Source organism: Platichthys flesus, chromosome 2 (assembly GCF_949316205.1).
Source record: "Platichthys flesus chromosome 2, fPlaFle2.1, whole genome shotgun sequence".
NCBI lineage: Eukaryota > Metazoa > Chordata > Actinopteri > Pleuronectiformes > Pleuronectidae > Platichthys > Platichthys flesus.
Genome location: NC_084946.1, coordinates 11,639,113 through 11,657,674, shown reverse-complemented (window position 1 = coordinate 11,657,674; position 18,562 = coordinate 11,639,113). Strand labels below are relative to the sequence as shown.

General features: G+C 39.6%; 1 protein-coding gene across 2 annotated transcripts in view; it reads left to right on the top strand.

The window, feature by feature from the left end:
• LOC133963064 (MICOS complex subunit mic25a-like) overlaps positions 1-18,562 on the top strand; it is a 55,082-nt gene that overhangs the window by 28,768 nt on the left and 7,752 nt on the right. Inside the window, exons 6-7 of one of the 2 annotated variants that reach the window (XM_062398224.1) lie at positions 2,123-2,193; positions 13,834-13,969. In XM_062398224.1, coding sequence (XP_062254208.1) covers positions 2,123-2,193; positions 13,834-13,969 — 207 coding nt within the window. The remainder of the gene's footprint in view (positions 1-2,122; positions 2,194-13,833; positions 13,970-18,562) is intronic. The other variant, XM_062398225.1, reaches the window with a different exon arrangement.

Here is an 18,562-nt window from a genome sequence, read left to right as displayed (position 1 = left end):
TAGGAGTATAGTAGAGTAGCTGCGGAGATCAGCGCATGTCTGAAAGCAGCTTAAATGTTTTCCTTCGTTTATCCTCATCCAAGTGGGAAACATTATATCATAAACTGCCTGACCCCTCAAAACCTTCAGGATATTGTCTTATCCAGTAGAAGCCACCAATTGTCAGACAGACTCATTTTACCTTTAAACCGACTCCTTGCTGCTATCCTTGCTGGTGCCATACTCTCCATGTCCTGCATAATCTAAGGCCCCCATGGGCTTAGACCCCTGTGGAGCCTTTTTTTTTATCTTGGCTCGAGTACTGGATGTCCCACAAGGCAACCACAGACTTTCAAGTTTCAGCTCAGCTTTCTTCTGAAGAGTGTACCCACTGAGCCTTGACCCGGGGCTAAAGGATAAGTCGCTAACATGTGGCTAACTTGCAGGCAAAGTATGAGCTAACTCCCCATGAATGTGCATGTCCATAAATACGGGACTATGTTTTTCACACTTTGAAATTAAAGTATTAATTGGTAATGTTTTAACAATTTGCAGATGAACACATTTTAGCAGCAGTTCAGAGGCCTAAAAATAATTTTTATTCAAATGGTGCATGTAAGTGGAATGGAGTAAATTTGACATTCAGGATTTGGAGCTACATACATTACCCCCATGTCAAGGTTCGGTATTTAAGCCTAGTCCACACATCGGGGATAGAGAGATTTAGTGGGAACAGGAGTCTAATCCTGAACGGGCAGGGATAAAGTCTAACCCAAGGATGTTTGGCATTTGGACTTTGTGAATTACTGTGAAAGTCAAAAGGAGAAGATATAAGAAGGGGTAAATAGTGGATGGACATATAATTGATTTCTCTTTCAATGCACATTGTCTATGGCTCATTTTCAGATTTCTCACATTATAGACTAGTGATGACCCCATAAATGATCAATGTGTAGGCAAGATAAACACAGTCATATGCAGAAATTACAACTCTTAAACTGGTTTATTTATTTTATCAGGTGCAGCAGTTTTTGTGATGTTAGAAACTAAACTAAACTGCAAATAATAGATAATCACGTTTTACAATTTTTTCTTTTAAGAAAATGAAATGATAGAGGGAAAAATTATTATTGTAGACAATACTAGAAAGTGGTATTAAGGAAAAAGATGTCTATGAAAGGATTTGAGTCCTCCCCAGCACCAGACATTTAAGATCGGGAAACGTATGTCTTTGGATCAACGATAAGTAATGAGAAATGAAAATGAATAGGAGGCACTGAAGAAGTAGGGATGTGGAGGAGGTTTGTGTTTGATCCTATTTCATCCCATGCTCAGTCACTTCAGTTATCTGCCTTTCCTGTCACCCCATCTATTGGGAATACAGGGAAATATTAAGCAAGAGCATGTGTATGGCAGTTATTGATTTGAAATGGGGATCAATGCTCAGAGAATGTGCAAGAAAGGGCAATAATAGAGATTTGCTTGTGTTTGGGTCATTGTGGTCATTGACACAAAACCTGTGAGATGATCATTCCTCTTACAGAGCTGATGATTTTGAACACATTCTTTGCACTATGGCCCAAAATGCTGCAGAACCGGATTTCTCTTGATTTCCTCGTCGTCAGTGCATCACCTTCTGAGCAGCTCAGACCATGATGCAATGTAGTTAACATTGTGACCACTGATTACTCCAGTGGAGGTGTGCTGTATGTGACCTGGCCCTCTAGGCATGAGCTCCATCTGAGCAGTAATTGGTGTTTAAATGCCACTGTGCACTGCATTAAAAAAATGTTATGGAGTACCAGCAGTCCATCAGCATTTAGATTTGTAAGCAGCGCTGTAAAATTGAAAGGTCGCCAATTTAACAAATGTGACATTTAACATGATGATTTTTACATTTTGCTTATCAGTGCTGACTTATTACAGCTTGATGAAGCTCAAACGTAATTTTGGTGATATAATGTAGATGCAAGCTGTGATCTAAAAATTAAATAATACCTGGCTACAAGCTCCCATTTCATAAAAGCAGCCTAAATCTGAGCAGCCTATTTTCTATTCAAAATATAAAGTGAAGTGGAACTCATGCAGAGCTGTAAAATACCGCTGAATTGATTCTCACCATTTCTGTCGTCCTCGCCTGCAGAACTTTGACATCTACAAGGAGTCGGCTGATCAGTACAACCAGGCAGCTACCAAAGCTGAGGCTCACATAAGGTAAGTGCTGTGAATGAGCTTCACAAACATAATTTTCTGTCGAAGGACTCTGCAAAGTCATCACACCGTCAATCCCTTCCTGCCTCGGTACTGCTATCTATTTATGAGACTATCATAGGCAAAATTAGTTTTGGGAATACACCTGTAAATTAGTTGAAGCAAAGACTCTTTGAATAACAGAAAGAAACCAGCTCTGACTGGGACGATGTCCAGAGAACAGGGAGAAGATGTGGACAGAGATCAGTGTGAAGGCTGTTTGCATTATGAGCATGGTTTGATGTGAACTCTGCACCTGCTACACTCTCTCTTTCACCGTGTTAGTGGACCAGTGGATCGTCAAAACGTCAAATAAGCCCCCTTCTCAAAATGATTCATAACAATAGACCCTTCATCAAACCATCATTGACCCCCCCCATAACTATTATTAATTGTGTACAAAGTGCAGTATTGACCTACTTCAAAATGTTAAACTTTTTTCATGAAGTCGTGTAGACTTAATAAAGTCAACAGATCTCAGACTCACTGCTTATTTTTTCAGTTTCTTTTTTCTTTCTGTTTGAGTCCATTATTTTTCCTTTTCCTTTATCTCTAAATTATAAATAGCAATACAAAAATGAAAATTGAAAAACACACAACAGTGCTCAAAGACAGCTTGAGTTGTTATATATTATAATTATAAAATTATGATTTGGACATTAACATCCTAACCTTTCCTTTTTTTTAATAAGGAAACACCTTTATATTATATTACTTTTTAATGCCACAATTCATTTACTCTTTCAATAGAATGAACCAATTCATTAAATCCCAAGATCAATATTTCATTTCAATATGCCTTTTACAGTCTATAGCCTTTTTCTGTGGTTGTATAAAGCTTTATCTAGTTAGTCTTGCGAGGTAAGTCTACTCCCACATCGGATCTGACTACCTGAAAGAAAAAAGAGAAAAGGCAATGCCAAGGCTAAAGGCAGGTGAGAGGGATTTGTGTGGAAGTTACCATCCAATTCTCCACCTGCGCAAAAATTACCTGAGGCTGTCACAACTTTTAAATGCAACATATGTTCTCACACTGCCTTGTTCGAAATATTGGCTTCTGAACCCTCATGGCTACAAAAGACCCATGTAAGTTTTAACGACACAAGAAGATTTAAGTGGAGTGGCATTCCCAAACCACAGACACTTGGAAATGTCTCTTCACAATACACACTGTATTTCTTAGTGTCCATCCTAATCACTGTATTTGAAACAAAACGAAAACAACAAAAGCTTTGTTTGACAATCGAAGTGTATGACTCCCAGTGGTATTAGTGCTGCTGATACTGGGACAGTCTGAGAACATGAAATATAACTTCACTAAAGTCAAGTGTCTGGTATAAGTGAGTTGAGTGTCAGATTTGTCAAATCAAACCGATAAATCACATACATTGAGTTTGCCAAATCACCCTTCAAATGTACCCTGTGGCTCAAAATGTATTGTCAGTGGTGATACTCAACCCCAGTTCAGACTTCACCTCCTGTCCAAAAGCATGTAAGTTTCATTAAACTTTGATCAAGTACCACACAGGCACAACCAGAGTGTGTGTGCTTTGTCAATTTGCGCTCCTACAACACCTATTCTCACCCTTTTTGCAAGGAGAGAAACCTGTGCACGCTCCCTGAATCCAATTTAATCAGAAAGCCGTTCATTTCCCCTTTTCCCACGTACATGGCATTGAGTATCGCAAAACTGATGAAAAATGGCTAATTAATTCAGATCTTCTTTTCAGATGTTATTCTCGCATGCTCATTTCTCAGCTTTTGCTTTTTCATTATTATTATTTATTTATTTGATTAGGACAGTGCACATTAACCAATATGTCAGCCAGAGCATCAATATAAATATGCCGGAGTTAGCTTAATTGCTAATTTTCATCCGTTGTCCTAAGGCAAGTCAAGAACATAAAAACAACATACCAGTATACAAAATAGATTAAAAAAACACTTTTACACACAAAATAAGTCCCCATATCAAGAGTCCATGTTAAAAAATTAGAATGACCAAAGGTTACATATGAGAGCAGGTCTGGCTTGCTACTAACCACTGTTTAAGGTTTTTTCTAAAGGTGGTGTAAGTGGCACAGTCTCTAACATGTGTTGGTAATATATTCCAGGACTGTGTTCCTCTGATGGACACCACCATTTGACCAAATTTGGTCTTGCGGCGTTGTATTTCGCAGTCACCTCTAGTTAGTGCTCGTGTATTTATTGTAGGGGATTTCTTCTTTATAAAATTCTGTAATGGTGGAGGGGCTAGACCGTTCAGAACCTTAAAGATTAGACAGACATCCAAAAACAGCTGAAAGCTATCGAAGTCCATGATTTTGTGTTTATTTGTAATTTTACAATAATGGTAGTATATAGGTTTTTTGTCTAGTGTTTTAAGAGTTCTCTTGAATAAATATTTGATTGGTTTTAAAGTGCTCTCAGATGTATGTGACCATGTTGTGTAACAGTACGAGATGTGAGTAAATATCATTGCATGCATATAAGTCTTTGCTGTCTCCATAGTCAGGAAAGGTCTTATATACTTGAAATTTGATCAATTAAATTTAATTGTGTTTTTAACTTTCTTAACATGCTGCTTAAAATTAAGGTTAGAATCGAAGATGACCCCGAGGTACTTAAAATATTCAACCACCTCAAGTCTCTCACCACCAACCATGACTGATGGTTGCTGTCCCGCAGTTGACTGTCGGGAGAACAACATACAGACAGTTTTCTTTGTATTCAGATGTAGACAACAGTTTTGGAGCCAATGGGACACTGGCACCATGGCTCCTGAGAGTACTGCAGCAGCGTCTTTGATTGAGCTGGCATGACAGTATAATACAGTATCGTCAGCATATAGTTGCATTTTAATATTTCTACAGACATCTGGTAAGTTATTGACATACAGGCTGAATAAAACAGAACACAAAGCATTTGCTTTTCTACCTTCTCTCTTACGTTTCACTGTAAACCATTATGATGGGATCTCCAGTTCAAATCACGATGTATGAGACATCTTTTCTCCCTGTGCTGCCAGCTGTGCCGAATTTCGTTGTAAAATTTGACACATTAAATTCACCTGGAACAAAACAAACACTGGTATAAAATGAAGAATCTAATGTATTAACAACGAATAATAATCATGATTTGTATGTTTTAATTTTAATTTTGTACAATATCCTCCATTTACTTAATAAATTAGGTAAGATTAGAGTGATTTAGGTGTGACAGAATTCCCAACAACCTCTTGACAGCTTCACTAAAGCGTGTACATTGCAACAGGGGGGAAAGACACAAGCTCATGAACAGTGTGTGTTACTGGCATCATTAGCAAGTTCAGGTTCTGTCATGTAGAGGCAACCTTCAAATCTGCCTGCACATTTACACAGCTCTCAGAAGTACATGTTCGGGGCTTCAACAGAAAAGCTGCTAATTCAATTTGCACCGGGTGACATCACGGGTTGCTGAAATGCATTGTGGTTGCGTTGCTTCACTTTGATTGCCCTGCACACTGAAGATTAGAATACCTCAACTTTTCAAGCTGCAGTTCAGGCAGCAGCCAATCAAATCTTGTTAAAACAAGCAGTTAAGTGCAGGTGCTAGCCAAATCAAATAATGTTAATGCATATGCAACAAATGTCAGAGTGAGACAGGAGAGAGGAGGCAAAGGCAGCAGGGGAACCAAGTGCGTGTTCATCTGGTTGGGGGATTATATTTTCCATTTACTTCCCTTTAGCATTGCCTGACATTTAGCAGGGCACATCAGAAGGAACGTGCCTATGTTGCACGTCCCGAGCAGGAAAGTGTGATTGGTTGTTGTTCAAATTATATTGCCAGGATCAGGCACATCCGTCATCCACCATCAATGCATCCATACGTGTGAGTTCTACATTACTGCATGGCATCCTCCTCTCTAAAGTACAAGCTATGTAAAACGTAAAAAGAATGTATGAATGCCATTATTATGATGTCAGTCCGGTGCACTTGAGAACAACAAGAGGAAAAACTATACACATGGTCTTTCTGCTTCGCCCTAATGGACAGCGACTTCATCCAAGACACTTCCACCCTCATGCACCTGCTTCACTGAGTCCAACAGCATTTAATTCAAGTCCAACATTTTGTGCAGGTTATAACATTATCCATGATTTGCCGTCGTCCACCGCTGGAAGAGGTTAGAAGATCAATTCCGTTCAACTTCGCCAAATGAGGAGCATTTTTCTTGTGTTGCTCATTATTCCTCAAACACACACAAAGTCATGCACACAAACTTCTACTCCCGCTTAATGGTCTATCTCTGCCACACACACAGGCACACTTTGTATTCAGGCAGCCATGTGCTCGTCATGTTCTGTCAGCATTTGGGCAGTGTTTCATTGTGCTGTGTTCATGCTGTCATTTCACACTACACTGACCACCCAGTAATTATTCTATTTACCCACTGCTGAAGGAGGGGGAAGCTGTGTGTGTGTGTGTGCGTGCGTGTGTGTGTGCGTGTGCGTGTGCGTGTTTGTGTGTGTGTGTGTGTGTGTGTGTGTGTGTGTGTGTGTGTGTGTGTGTGTGTGTGTGTGTGTGTGTGTGTGTGTGTGTGTGTGTGTGTGTGTGTGTGTGTGTGTGTGTGTGTGTGTGTGTCTGTGCTGTCTACTGAATGTGTTTTTCTTCTGCCTTAGTATCTATATATGTCTCCAGTTGTTCCTCTCTTATTGTACTATATTCCATATTCTACAAGATATATTAAGGTCTAAATACTAGTTTGTGAATGATGGTTATATAGTATGTTGTTATATTGTGAAAACTTGGTGAACGCCCTCCCAAGATAGGTCATCATTCAGTTTGGATGACACTACAATTTAAGTGGCCAAAACTCCAGATGTAAATGTTAGTCACTGATGACTGTTTTTTATTAGTTTTATAGTTTAATATACTTTCTTCCCAACGTTCTGCTGTGGAGATCATGTGAACATGTTCACAGCACCCCGACACAATCCTCAGCTCCTATCACGACTCACTCTCTTGACATCCTTGTCGGTGTCTTCTGTGAGTCATCTTTTTTTCACCTGAGCATGCTTATTTGCTTTTGTTTTTCCATTTTGCTTCTGTCGCGAGTTAGAAGCATCATCTCCCCTTTCACTTGCTTGGGATGAATCCAGCGTAGGATCCCCTGATGTGGTCACACATTGAATTCTCCGGGCTCTCTAAGGACTTGATACTAGGGGGACAAGCGCCAAAAGTCCGCAGAAAATCAGGAGCCTCTCACTCTGGCATTTGCGTTCACATATGCTCCTTGTCCAGAGAGAATACGGAGGATCTGTAGAGTTCAGTGCATGTCTTAAAGTAGCTTGAGAGTCACTGAGGACTCCACCCACTTAATTTTATAGCTCTTTAGAGTCAGTGGCATTTCATTAGCCTTGCAAACATAACTTTTATCACACTATGTTAAACTAATTTTTGAACTGTATAGGGGAAACTATTAGTCCTTTCCTGTTGTTTAGTGAAAATTACAGAACTGGCACTTGGCTGTTGTTACCTGTTCCAGGACCAGCCCCTGAATAGTTAGAGTTTGATAACTGACCCTTACCCCAGAGGAGGACATGTTGTTGATAACCATAGACTGGACAGGTCACGATCTCCAAAATATTTTCCTCAATCCAGGTTCGTCTTTTGTTGAACCAGAGACGAACCAGAGACCTTCTCTGCCCATAGTCCAAGTTTCTTCCACTAGAGCTACATGTGGCATTGTAGAGCAGTTCATCCATTAGTCCTGCCTTGGGGTATGGGACTACTCAGATTTCCCCAAATAAAATACCTCACTTAAGAGACCCACAACATTGCAGCGGAGCTTACTTTAAGATAAAAAAAATCCATTAATCCTCTTAAAAACCTTGCTACCCTCAAAGTGTTAGCAAAGACACAAAATCAGTGAACCTCAGGTGGATGTCTATGTGAAGATTCACCTTGAAGTAACTGCTGACAGTTTGTGGTTAAAAGCCTACTTTCATGTGGGTTTGTTATATCTGCTCTATTCTTGTGTGCATGGGGGTAGCGTGTCCTATTAGTGAAACAGACAGGTAGCTTACTGTGGGGCTCTTTGTGCCCCCCAAAGAAGCAGACTGTAAGTCATTATCAGAGACAGGGCCTGTCTGCACTGTGGTCCAACAAAGATTTCCCATTAAGACAGACCACTGCAGTCACTTGCACATGCTGCCTCTCTGACTGCTTCTTAAAACTACAGTATATCAAGAAACACACACACTCCAGCAAAAGATAACAATCCCAGGCAGGTCAGACTTACTGGTCTGTGCAGTGGGACAGACAGGTGAAGAAGTAGACCAGTGTCTCCTAACAGGACAACAATGGTGTGTAATGTGCACTCGGCACACTCGCATTCTGAATCAAGTCCAGACATGATTGTTCTGTGACACAGTGCTTAAACCTAATATCCTGGGAGCACTTAAGGACCACACCAGTGCCCATGTTGTTCAGGTTACTAAACAGCACATAATTTCACTAAATAAAAAACATCCAAACCTTTTCCCCTCCGTGACATAGATCATTTTGGTCTTTTACGGCAAATACTACTTTGTTGCATCAAGAAGTACAAAAAATCTTCAAATGGTTCAAAATACTGTATATTTTTTAATTCAGCTTGAAAGAAAGTGTGAAAAAATTATACCAAATACTAGCTTAATTTATTTCTTCTCTATCCATGTCAGATAGGATTTAAGGTGCTTTAAATGGCATACAAGATATTCAAAATAAACTTGTCCTCTCATACCTGAACTCCTTAAACCTTATATTTGTTCTCAGACTACAGGGCTCACGTCTGTCCCCATCAAACACATCTGATAGCTGCAGAGCCTTTTCTATCAGGTCTCCTTCCACTGCCATAATCGGACCTGGATCAGTATCTGCCCTGATATTGATCCATGTTTCATGTGTGATTCTCAAATTGATCAGCTGAGGCAACCTATCAGCTATATTCCAAAAATGTGTTTTTGTCTGGATAGTGTATGTGAACTTACAAAGGCTTGAAGGATAAAGGACCTCAAACACAGCTCACCTGATGCACTGTATGATTTCAGCCAGTTGTGTAACATGCAGCAGGCTGTGTGTTATACATTCTGCTCTTGGTAAATTATAGATAAATGTAGTAACAGTAGATCTTAGTCCGCGGAAATTATAGAACCCTAACTCTAAAATAATGTGATCACTATTCATTACACTGTGTTTAAAGTTTGAAAGCCACACTTCACAACATCCACAGGAAAAGTTTAGTTGTCGAAAGAAAAGAACCTTATTAAATGAAATTACACACAAAACTGGAATTGAAATTGAAGATGATAAAAACACAAGCAACGGAATGCGATAGCCGCGAAACGCTCTGAAGGGCATGTTTCACCCCACGGCTAGAATGAGTCGTCCAACCACTTTCCTGATTGAAAAGTTATCAGCGAAGAGATGTCGCACGCAACCACATGTGCACATGTGCACCTTATCTTGTTCCCGCACGTCACCTGATTTAATGAAACACTCTCCTTATCCCCTCCCATCTCTCTCTGTATTCCCACAAAGTGAATTTGGTGGGGATCAAATCTGCCAGGAGAACAGAGTGTGAATTGTTCTCCTACCCCGCTATCTCCCCTCAGCACTTCAGCTGTCAGCGTATGAAGATACGGTCGGATTTCTGTCTGTCTTCAGCCCAAAGCTTGTTGTTCTTTCTTGATTGCTATTCCCATTGGAGACACAGACTTTTGTAAGTGTTTCCTGGAGTTGAGATAAATTGGAGGGTTTTGGGTGCTTTCTTATTGTGACTTGGGCTTAGGATCTAAGTGTGCTCCGCTACTTAGCAAAGGTGGGACAAGTGATGGTTATGACTACCAGAATAATCACAGCGACTGAGTTCTGTCAGTCCTTCACAGGCTTTAGGAACTAAATCGGTAGCTCTGGTTTTATGACTCTGAAAGTAAAGATTTCTGTCAGCTGAAATATATTGTTGTGGATGTCATCCTTAAGGTAGTATCACTGAGGCTTTACAAAGACTCTAATAATACAGAGATGCATGCTCTGTCATTCCTTTTGATCTCACCCCAGCCGTGACATCTTTGATCCTTGCTTCTCTTCCCCTCCACTCGGTGTAATATTAAAAAACGAAGGTACAATGCCGTGGCTGCTGCTTTTAAGCCATTGATAAGGATTCCAATACAGACACACACACATGCACATACGTGCACAGAATACAAATAATGCAAATTTAGAAGAAGAATTATAATATGGCCGATCTCTCTTTTTCTTCTTATTGCTTTATTCCCCAATGTCATGCGTTGCAGTCATGCAACTCGAGCTCTCTTCATAAAAAACAAAACAAAACAAAAAAACAATGCCAAGTTGAGACAAAAAAAATGAGAAACTTTAACAATCTGAGCCTAATCAACCCCCTCCCAACTCTGCTGGTCACAGAATGAAAGCAGGGTTGTATTCCTTCTTCTCCCTGCGAATTTAGCTGTCAAACTATCAGGGGGGGGGCTAATGTTTTTTCTCATAAGAGCTCACCTTTAATTTCAGTCAAACGAAGCATTTGGTGCAGATTAGCAGAGGCAATTTTCTGCTTCAGATTCCAGTGTTAAAACTCTCCTGCTATCAGAAAGTTTCTCTTGTTGAATAGAGAAAATAATTAGTTTTTTCTTTTACTTGAGCTTAGATTAATACCTTGGGGCTATTGTTGCTGTTATCTCCTTGTTTTTGGGAGTAATTCAGAATGCTGGCCAGCTTTCAAAGCTCTAAGTCAAACATCAACCAGACAAATTATTTTAATTAGGGATGAGTTATGATTTACTAGATATATGATGCACCTCATGGTTTATTTTTTTTCTAAAGGACACTGAACTCTTTGATTGCTGTCGTGGTCTTTGGCTTTACTTGTTTGTCCTGTTTGTATAATAGTATCTATGTCACAGCACCGTGTTTTACTTATGCTTGGCTGTAACATGTTCTTCTGCTTTTTTTCTTATTTGATGTCAGTTGGCAATCAGCTTTTTTTCCCACATTTCCCAAGACAGTTATGAAAGTTGAACCAACTGTTTCCTAAAGTAATGATGGAAAATTCTCCAAATCTCTATCTTTCCCCAATAAAAATAGTATGGGTTCTTTTCATGTCCTGTGAAAACATAACTATTGACTAACACAACAAAACCATTTTGAGTTTTAACTGTATATAAATGAATGAGAGCAGTTCAGTCCCAAATCATCCAGTGTCCCAATTCTCTCTCTCTCTCTCTCTCTCTCTCTCTCTCACTCTCTCTCTCTCTCTCTCTCTCTCTCTTACGCTCTCTCTCTCACTCTTTCTCTCTCTCTCTCTCTCTCAATCTCTCTCTCTCTCTCTCTTTCTCTCTCTGCGGTTAACTCCTCTCTTCATGAATGTTCTCTCCATCAGTGATTTCTTTAATCCCTACCCTCCACTGCACACACAAGCACACACATAAGGACACATACTCGGTGCAGAGGAATTTCTTATGTACAGTTTATCTTAATGTGCACACACGTAATTACTTGGAGGTATGGCATGAGGGCAGCTCTCACTCTGTCACTCTGTCACTCTGTCTCTCTGTCTCTCTGCGTGTGCGCATGGTTGCGTATGTGACCCTCAGGTGGTCAGCATCCCAAGATAAAAAGGCATGTCCCATCATGTCAAGTGAAATCATGTGTCAACTTAAAAAATTGAACTCTAATTCTCTCTCTTCTACTCTGTCTGGGTCTCCTTTTACAGTTCAGTCCTGAAAAGCACCTTTAAAAAGCAAACATTGTATATTTCAGTGAAGTTGTTTCTCGAATAAAAATGTGAAAGATAAAAATCAAGATAATAAATATCTACAATATATATATTGTTACAGAAGGAGCAGACAGAGGGAAAGAGGATCCCTATTATATTCTAATCTTGTTGATGTTTAAAGTTCATAAAGTAATATCTCTTCCTACAGATGGATAAAGTGTTACCTTTTGTTGAAAAAGCTTTGGAGCTTTCATTCACATCACATGGTCATCATCAGATGGAGTTTTCTATTCTGAAACAAACACATTTTGTTAGCCATGTTGGATTTAAACTAAATTCATGAGCTTAGGAACAGCTGTTGAAAAAACACTCTTGAATTAGAATGTATTTAAGTGCTCTGGAAAAAGTAGAATTTGAACATCTGTAATAACGCTCTCCTGTGTTTATGCTCCTACTTCAGAGTACTACTTCTCATCAGTGAGTTCTCCTCACACTACAATATACTGTCACTGTTTCTTGTTTGTGTTTAGAGCTTTTTATACACATGATGTAAATGGTGCAGTGAAGTTTTTCAACTTTCTGTTTATCTTACCTGGTTTATCTGAAATGATTTGACATCCAATGTTTTTGCATAAAATGAAACTGAAATAAAACTTTGCTTTATCACTGTTCACATATGTGATTTGATTTAGCATTTTAAGTTTGAAGGATTTACTTAACTGGTGTAATTTTATTTCAGTATGTCATTGGCTATTTCAGACGCCTGTTAAGCAACTGACACACTGACACACTGTGATTGCTGAGTTTTGTGTGTCTGATGTTGTGTGTATGCTTGTGCATTTGTATGTGTACATATCCGTATCCCAATTCTCCCAGTTACGAGTTCTGTCACAGCACCAGGTAAATTACCACAAGCAACAGAGCACTCAAGGATTACCCTCAAGTAGGATTAGCATTCACTACCTGTGTGTGCGCGCGTTTGTGTGTACTGTTTGTGTGAGTAAGAGAAAAAAAGAAAGGAGAAAGGAGAAAGTTTGACTTTGACTCTTAAGCTGCTTTGTCTTTGCATAATTCATTGCTCTCCACTGGCGGCACCTTGAAGCCTCGGAAACTATCTGAGCCGCTGCAACTAAAAAACAAACCACCTCAAACAATCTCATGTGTTTTTGTTCTTGTCTCGCGCGTAATAAGCTTTAATGACACAAACCAGAAACCGTTCCTACAGTTTGACTAAGCTGAACTTCAAGGGGTCAGTAATGTTTACTAACCTGTACCTTGTCTCATGATTCAGGGCAGCCAGCTCTAATCTAGGTTGTTTTTTTATTTGTCTTTTGAAGCCTGCTAAGGTTTACAAATTTCAATTTGGCCAAGAATCCGTCTTGTAGTCAGCTCCATAGTTCTTTATTTACTGACTCAAAACAACAAAGACTGCCATTTGGCATGAATTAAACTGTGAGTTTATATTGATTTAACTACAGTTGTACATGAGATAACCGTATCTTCACAGTGCTTTATCTAACTCTAAATCCATTGTTTCATGGCCCTTCACAACCTGTTTGATGTTAACAGTGCTGATAACTTTACTGTAACAGTCCCTTTAAAGAGGCTGTAACGTCTGATTGCAGCATTGCAGATTGGTACTTTAAAGGTGAAGGGCAAAACCACTGTAATAATGGACCACATAACCGCTTCCCAAAAGTGAAACTATACGGACACCTTGCTGTTAAGAATATAAGAAATGCAGAATGAGCAAGACCACAGGATGATTGTAGTGTATATCTAGTGTTTTCAGTTACTAGAGCTGAGTTGTGCTCGCACTGACCCTCCTCTCCACCCTCTGCTTCTAGGCCCCGGCAGGTTGTGTCTGTGTGCACTGAACTGCAGGCCAAAGTGTTCCAGTGCTACAGAGAAAGTCCACAGCAGACCCTGCACTGCTCCAGCCTGGCCAGACAGTACATGACCTGCGTCCAGCAAGCTAAGAAGGTACATAAGGGCTTTTACTGTTCATGTGTGGGAGAACTGAGTAAATAGGGTTATTTTGGCTGAGACGATAACGTGCGAATGCTAGTTTTTGGGCCTGAGTTAATGTGTGAATATTTGTATGAGATACACTCGGTGAAATAATTTTGTGTATAGCTCCCTTTCCTTGAACATACAGTTTTCATTTGAGTCAAAAAGGTGAATGGACAAATAAATCTCTCATTCCTTACATCAAGTCTTTTAACCTGTGGTAATCGCAAACTTCGACTCTCAAATATGATTCACGGGTCATTGAGTTACGCTTATTGAGCAGATGTATAAGTCAGCAGGCACACACTATGTTTTGGAAGTCTCTGATAGGAAGATTACACTGTTATTAATGTATTAAAATCAGTTTTGGCATCCCATAGTTTTGGAATGGATTCTGCTTTCTGTTGATGCTTTTCCAAATAGTGCTCAGACCCTGCGCTTATCTACAAAGTGCTTATTTTACCCAATTTCTCCATCAAAAAACAATAATGAATGGAGCAATTTGCACATTATTATCATGACAAAATGCACTGATACAGCTCCAAAGGAGATAAAAGGCCCAGAACAACAACTGGTGAATTTGGCAGTTTAAACACTTGATAAAAGCAAGGCAAAGGCTCACAATAAAAAGCAGTCAGTCTTTTTTAACTGGTTCAAAAGATCCATTTGCCAGTGGGATGGTGCACTATGGGGGAAAAAACAGTGTCTATGCTTTTGTAAAGGGAGTCTCTTTTATGTGAGCATTTTGTATAAATTCAGTTTGTCTATTTTTGTGCAAAGAATAGATAGTGGCGCAGAGTGGAGACAGGCTGTTATTTCTTCTTATAAAATGTGAGGCACTTTAATATTGATTCAAGGCGGCATATTCATGAAAATTAGTTAGAAATAAATAAACCGGTGACAAGTTCAGTCTGATGGAAGAAGTTGAATTTGACTGATGTTGAAAAATTAGGTCCAGTCTCTTTCACACTGTGGTGTTATTGCTGCTCTGGTTGAATTAAGAGGGAGAATAAGTATCTCAGGATAGAAGAGAGGAGCCATACACATAGATGACGCTGACCAAGATGTCAATTTGGAAACAAGATGAGAGCTTTTGGTGATGAGGGCAGATGCCGGCGTCACTGTGCTGCCAACAAAAACACAGTTATAAGTCATGTCCTGCCTCATGTCTGCTCTATGCAAGCACCACACCTCACATGAATATTCCTGAAAATGTTCCTTCTGTGAGACAATATCCAGGAAAATTCTAGACCCAATTTCCTGACATTTTCTAGAGTTCATGTCTGACATTGACTGCTCTGCACACCAAACTGTTGAATATCTCTGAACTATATTCAGATCTATGATGTTCTTTTTCCTCCTTAAATTCCTATATTTCTTAAAGTTGTGGCTCTTTTTTAGTTTCAGATGGTTGGAGAAGGAAAATCGTGATCAGACACATTTTATCACCTTAATCTTTTTCTATCTAACCTTTCTTTAAAGAGGAGTGACCGGCGGGACTCTTTTGAAGAGGGTGGGATTTTCAGGTTGACCTTTAAGACTTCTAAAGAGCTCTGTACCAGGCTCAGACTTAAAGAGGCACATAAATGTTCCTAGATTTAAGATATAACCCTGTAAATGGGAAAGACCTCACATTTAAATGTCGTATTAAGCTGCCTCCCTGTGTTAGCCCTCCTTTACCACTTTCTTTCTGACTTATCCTGCCATCTTGTGTTTTATCTGCTCATCCTTTGTTCTTTCATGTTGCTGTCACTGTTGATCCATCTCTTCCTCCTCTAGTTCTCACTCTACACAGGGCTCTGTTCCTACATTAAAACCACGATCACCAGTGTATTAACCAGTACATTAGCTCTGATCTGCACTGCTGGCCATGCAGCTCCGTTAGGTCTTGGCTCGGGTGTGCTGACATGTCAGGCGCTACCCGTCGCATGTTCCTTCACAATCTGTATCTGCACAATCACACAGCCTGGAGTTCTATGTTGAACTCACACATTCACAGTGAACTTGCTTAGGGTCATGTGTAGTGCAACATGAGTATGCAGATGTGTTCAGTAAAGGTATAACGGCATAAATAAACAGACAGAGACATACATGTAGAACATATAAAACCATACAGATTAAAAATCTTCTTTAGAAAACTTTTGTCCATGAGCAGTAGAACTTAAGACTTTCTTGATTTTTTTCAAAAACTGTCTAAAATGTGAATATTCAAATAGCACTTTGGAACGCGACCCAAATGTCTGAGACTGGGTCAGAATGAGAGGCGAGACGAGTAGCACTGCCACCGGAGGCTCCCAGTCAGCCTTAATGAAAAGAAATGAGTGGGCAGTCCCAGGACCCCTCTGGACACGCAGGCAGCTGTCTGCCCGTCTATAAATGGATCTGACAGAGCCAGCAGCTTGGCGGAGCAGAGCACTTGGACAAGAGTTTAACTAGGAAAAGTTTGAGTATTGCTGCAGGTTGTGAAGGGTCAACAGGGAGCAATATGCTCCACAGATTTAGTCATGAGAGAGAGAGCAGTGGATCGTATGTCATTATGAAATATCATTTTCTGCAGAGCCCCGAGGAAATATCTTGTTACGGTTGAGACTGTATAATAATGCAGGTTTTACCTTTCGCCAAACAGGGGTGTTTGTGTGCTTGTTTCCAAAGTGGAACACAGGGTTTTAACATTTATGATTGATCATTCGCCTCACATGAGCTCATCCATGCTATATGAAAGATAGCATATGTATTTCTAGAGTCCAATTGATTTAGGGAGTAAACATTACCGATGCAGATATACTGGCCAATATATAAGAATGTAAAGAAAATATATAAGAACAAATGAAAAAAAGTTCATATAAAATGTTTGCATTGTTTATTCTGTGAAATAGAAGTGTTCATATCAGTGCATACCAGCAAATAGGAATGCAGATACATGTGTCTGTGGGTTCTATAGATTGGGGGATAAAATTGGTGCAAAATATAGCAAAGCACCACTCATTTAGAAAAAAATTATAATTTGTTTCTAGAGATAATAATTTAATTACAAATAACCAAAAGAGTTTTGAGAGTAATTTAAAGGCATTTTTAGAGTAACATCATATTTAGTTAATGTTAGAAATCTCATATAGTAATAAAACATTCAGTTCCATTTCTTTAGTTTGGGCATGACCTTTGTAAATTTGAAGAGACCACTTTCTTCCACATTGAAGGACAGCAATAATCCACCAGAATGTTTCAAGATGCACTTCCCAGCCACACCGAGGTGCGTTTAGCAAAGTGAAGTAACAAGCTGAGTAAATGGCTGCTCATGGGCAGATAAACTAGCGAGCGAGCAAGAAAAGAACATACAATGTTTGGATGCAGTCATTTCTCAGCTTTGTGCAACAATAACACAGCTACTCAATAGATGAAAAAGCTTTTAGCCTGGTGAAAAACTCCAGACAGCTTAAAAGCTCTGTTCTTTTGTTATCTCTATGTGCTTGTCAGGGTTTTCTAAAGCAGCCTTATTCTTCTCTTTGATTAAAGGGAGAATGCCGTATTTTCCCCCAAAAAATTCATCTTTGTCTGAAGTTAATACCTTTTGGTTCACGCTTTTCTTGAACATAAAGTTATCTCTCTCTTTTTTTCTTTCACTATACTTGAAGCTTGACACCTATCAAATCCCATTTGTTTGAAGCTCAACTCTTTTCCTTAGTTTTCTGCTAGTTTCTGTTTTCTCCTGTCATGTGCTGCCCATTGTTTCAACATGAGAACACCCATGTACACAGGATACCCATTCAAGCGAAGTTAAAGGAGAAATTACACATTTGCAGGCCTATACTCGAGCTGCTTCCTGAAATTACCTGGAGGGGCTGTATGTGAGAACGCAAAAGCCTGAATCAGTTGCTCCAGATGTTTTCAGGAAATGTTCCTGCCTGTGTTAGTATTCCCATGTGGGAATCCAGCAGGAACATTTCCAGAACATTCACAGTAATCGAGTGGGCATGTTGATGATGTTCTCCAAACATGCAACAGATGTAAAACTGGAAGAATCCGAGTATCTCAGGATGGGTCAGGGTTAGGTTTAGGAATGCCAAACATGTATTGTGACATCTTCACGTTACTTGGTAGGTATTTCTTCTTTCTGGGGGATGCCAGCCAGGGGTTTGGAACCATTACCCACATGACTGGTGTTATTTGGGTTTTGTCTGATACCAGTGCTAAATCTATACTATTAAAATGGAACCAGTCCCTTAAATATTCACAAATTGACATAACAAATCACATACAATAATTAAACACTAAATAGCAGTGTTAGCAGTGTCTTATTACATTGAAATACTCCAGATCCAAACTCGTCATAAACTGTCTCCTAACCCTTACCCTCACCCACTGGCTGATGTGTTTCACAAAGAGTCACACAAACATTCAAGCATGGAGCATTCCTCTGCTTTCAAATGTACCCCGTGCGTCGCAGGTGATTTATAAGTTGGCATGTTCCTCCCTTTACACTGAATTGTTTTCAAGTATTTGCAGCACGTCCCAGTGTCAGAATACTTTTGCATGAAATACAGCAACACTTTAGACCGTTTCGCTTTT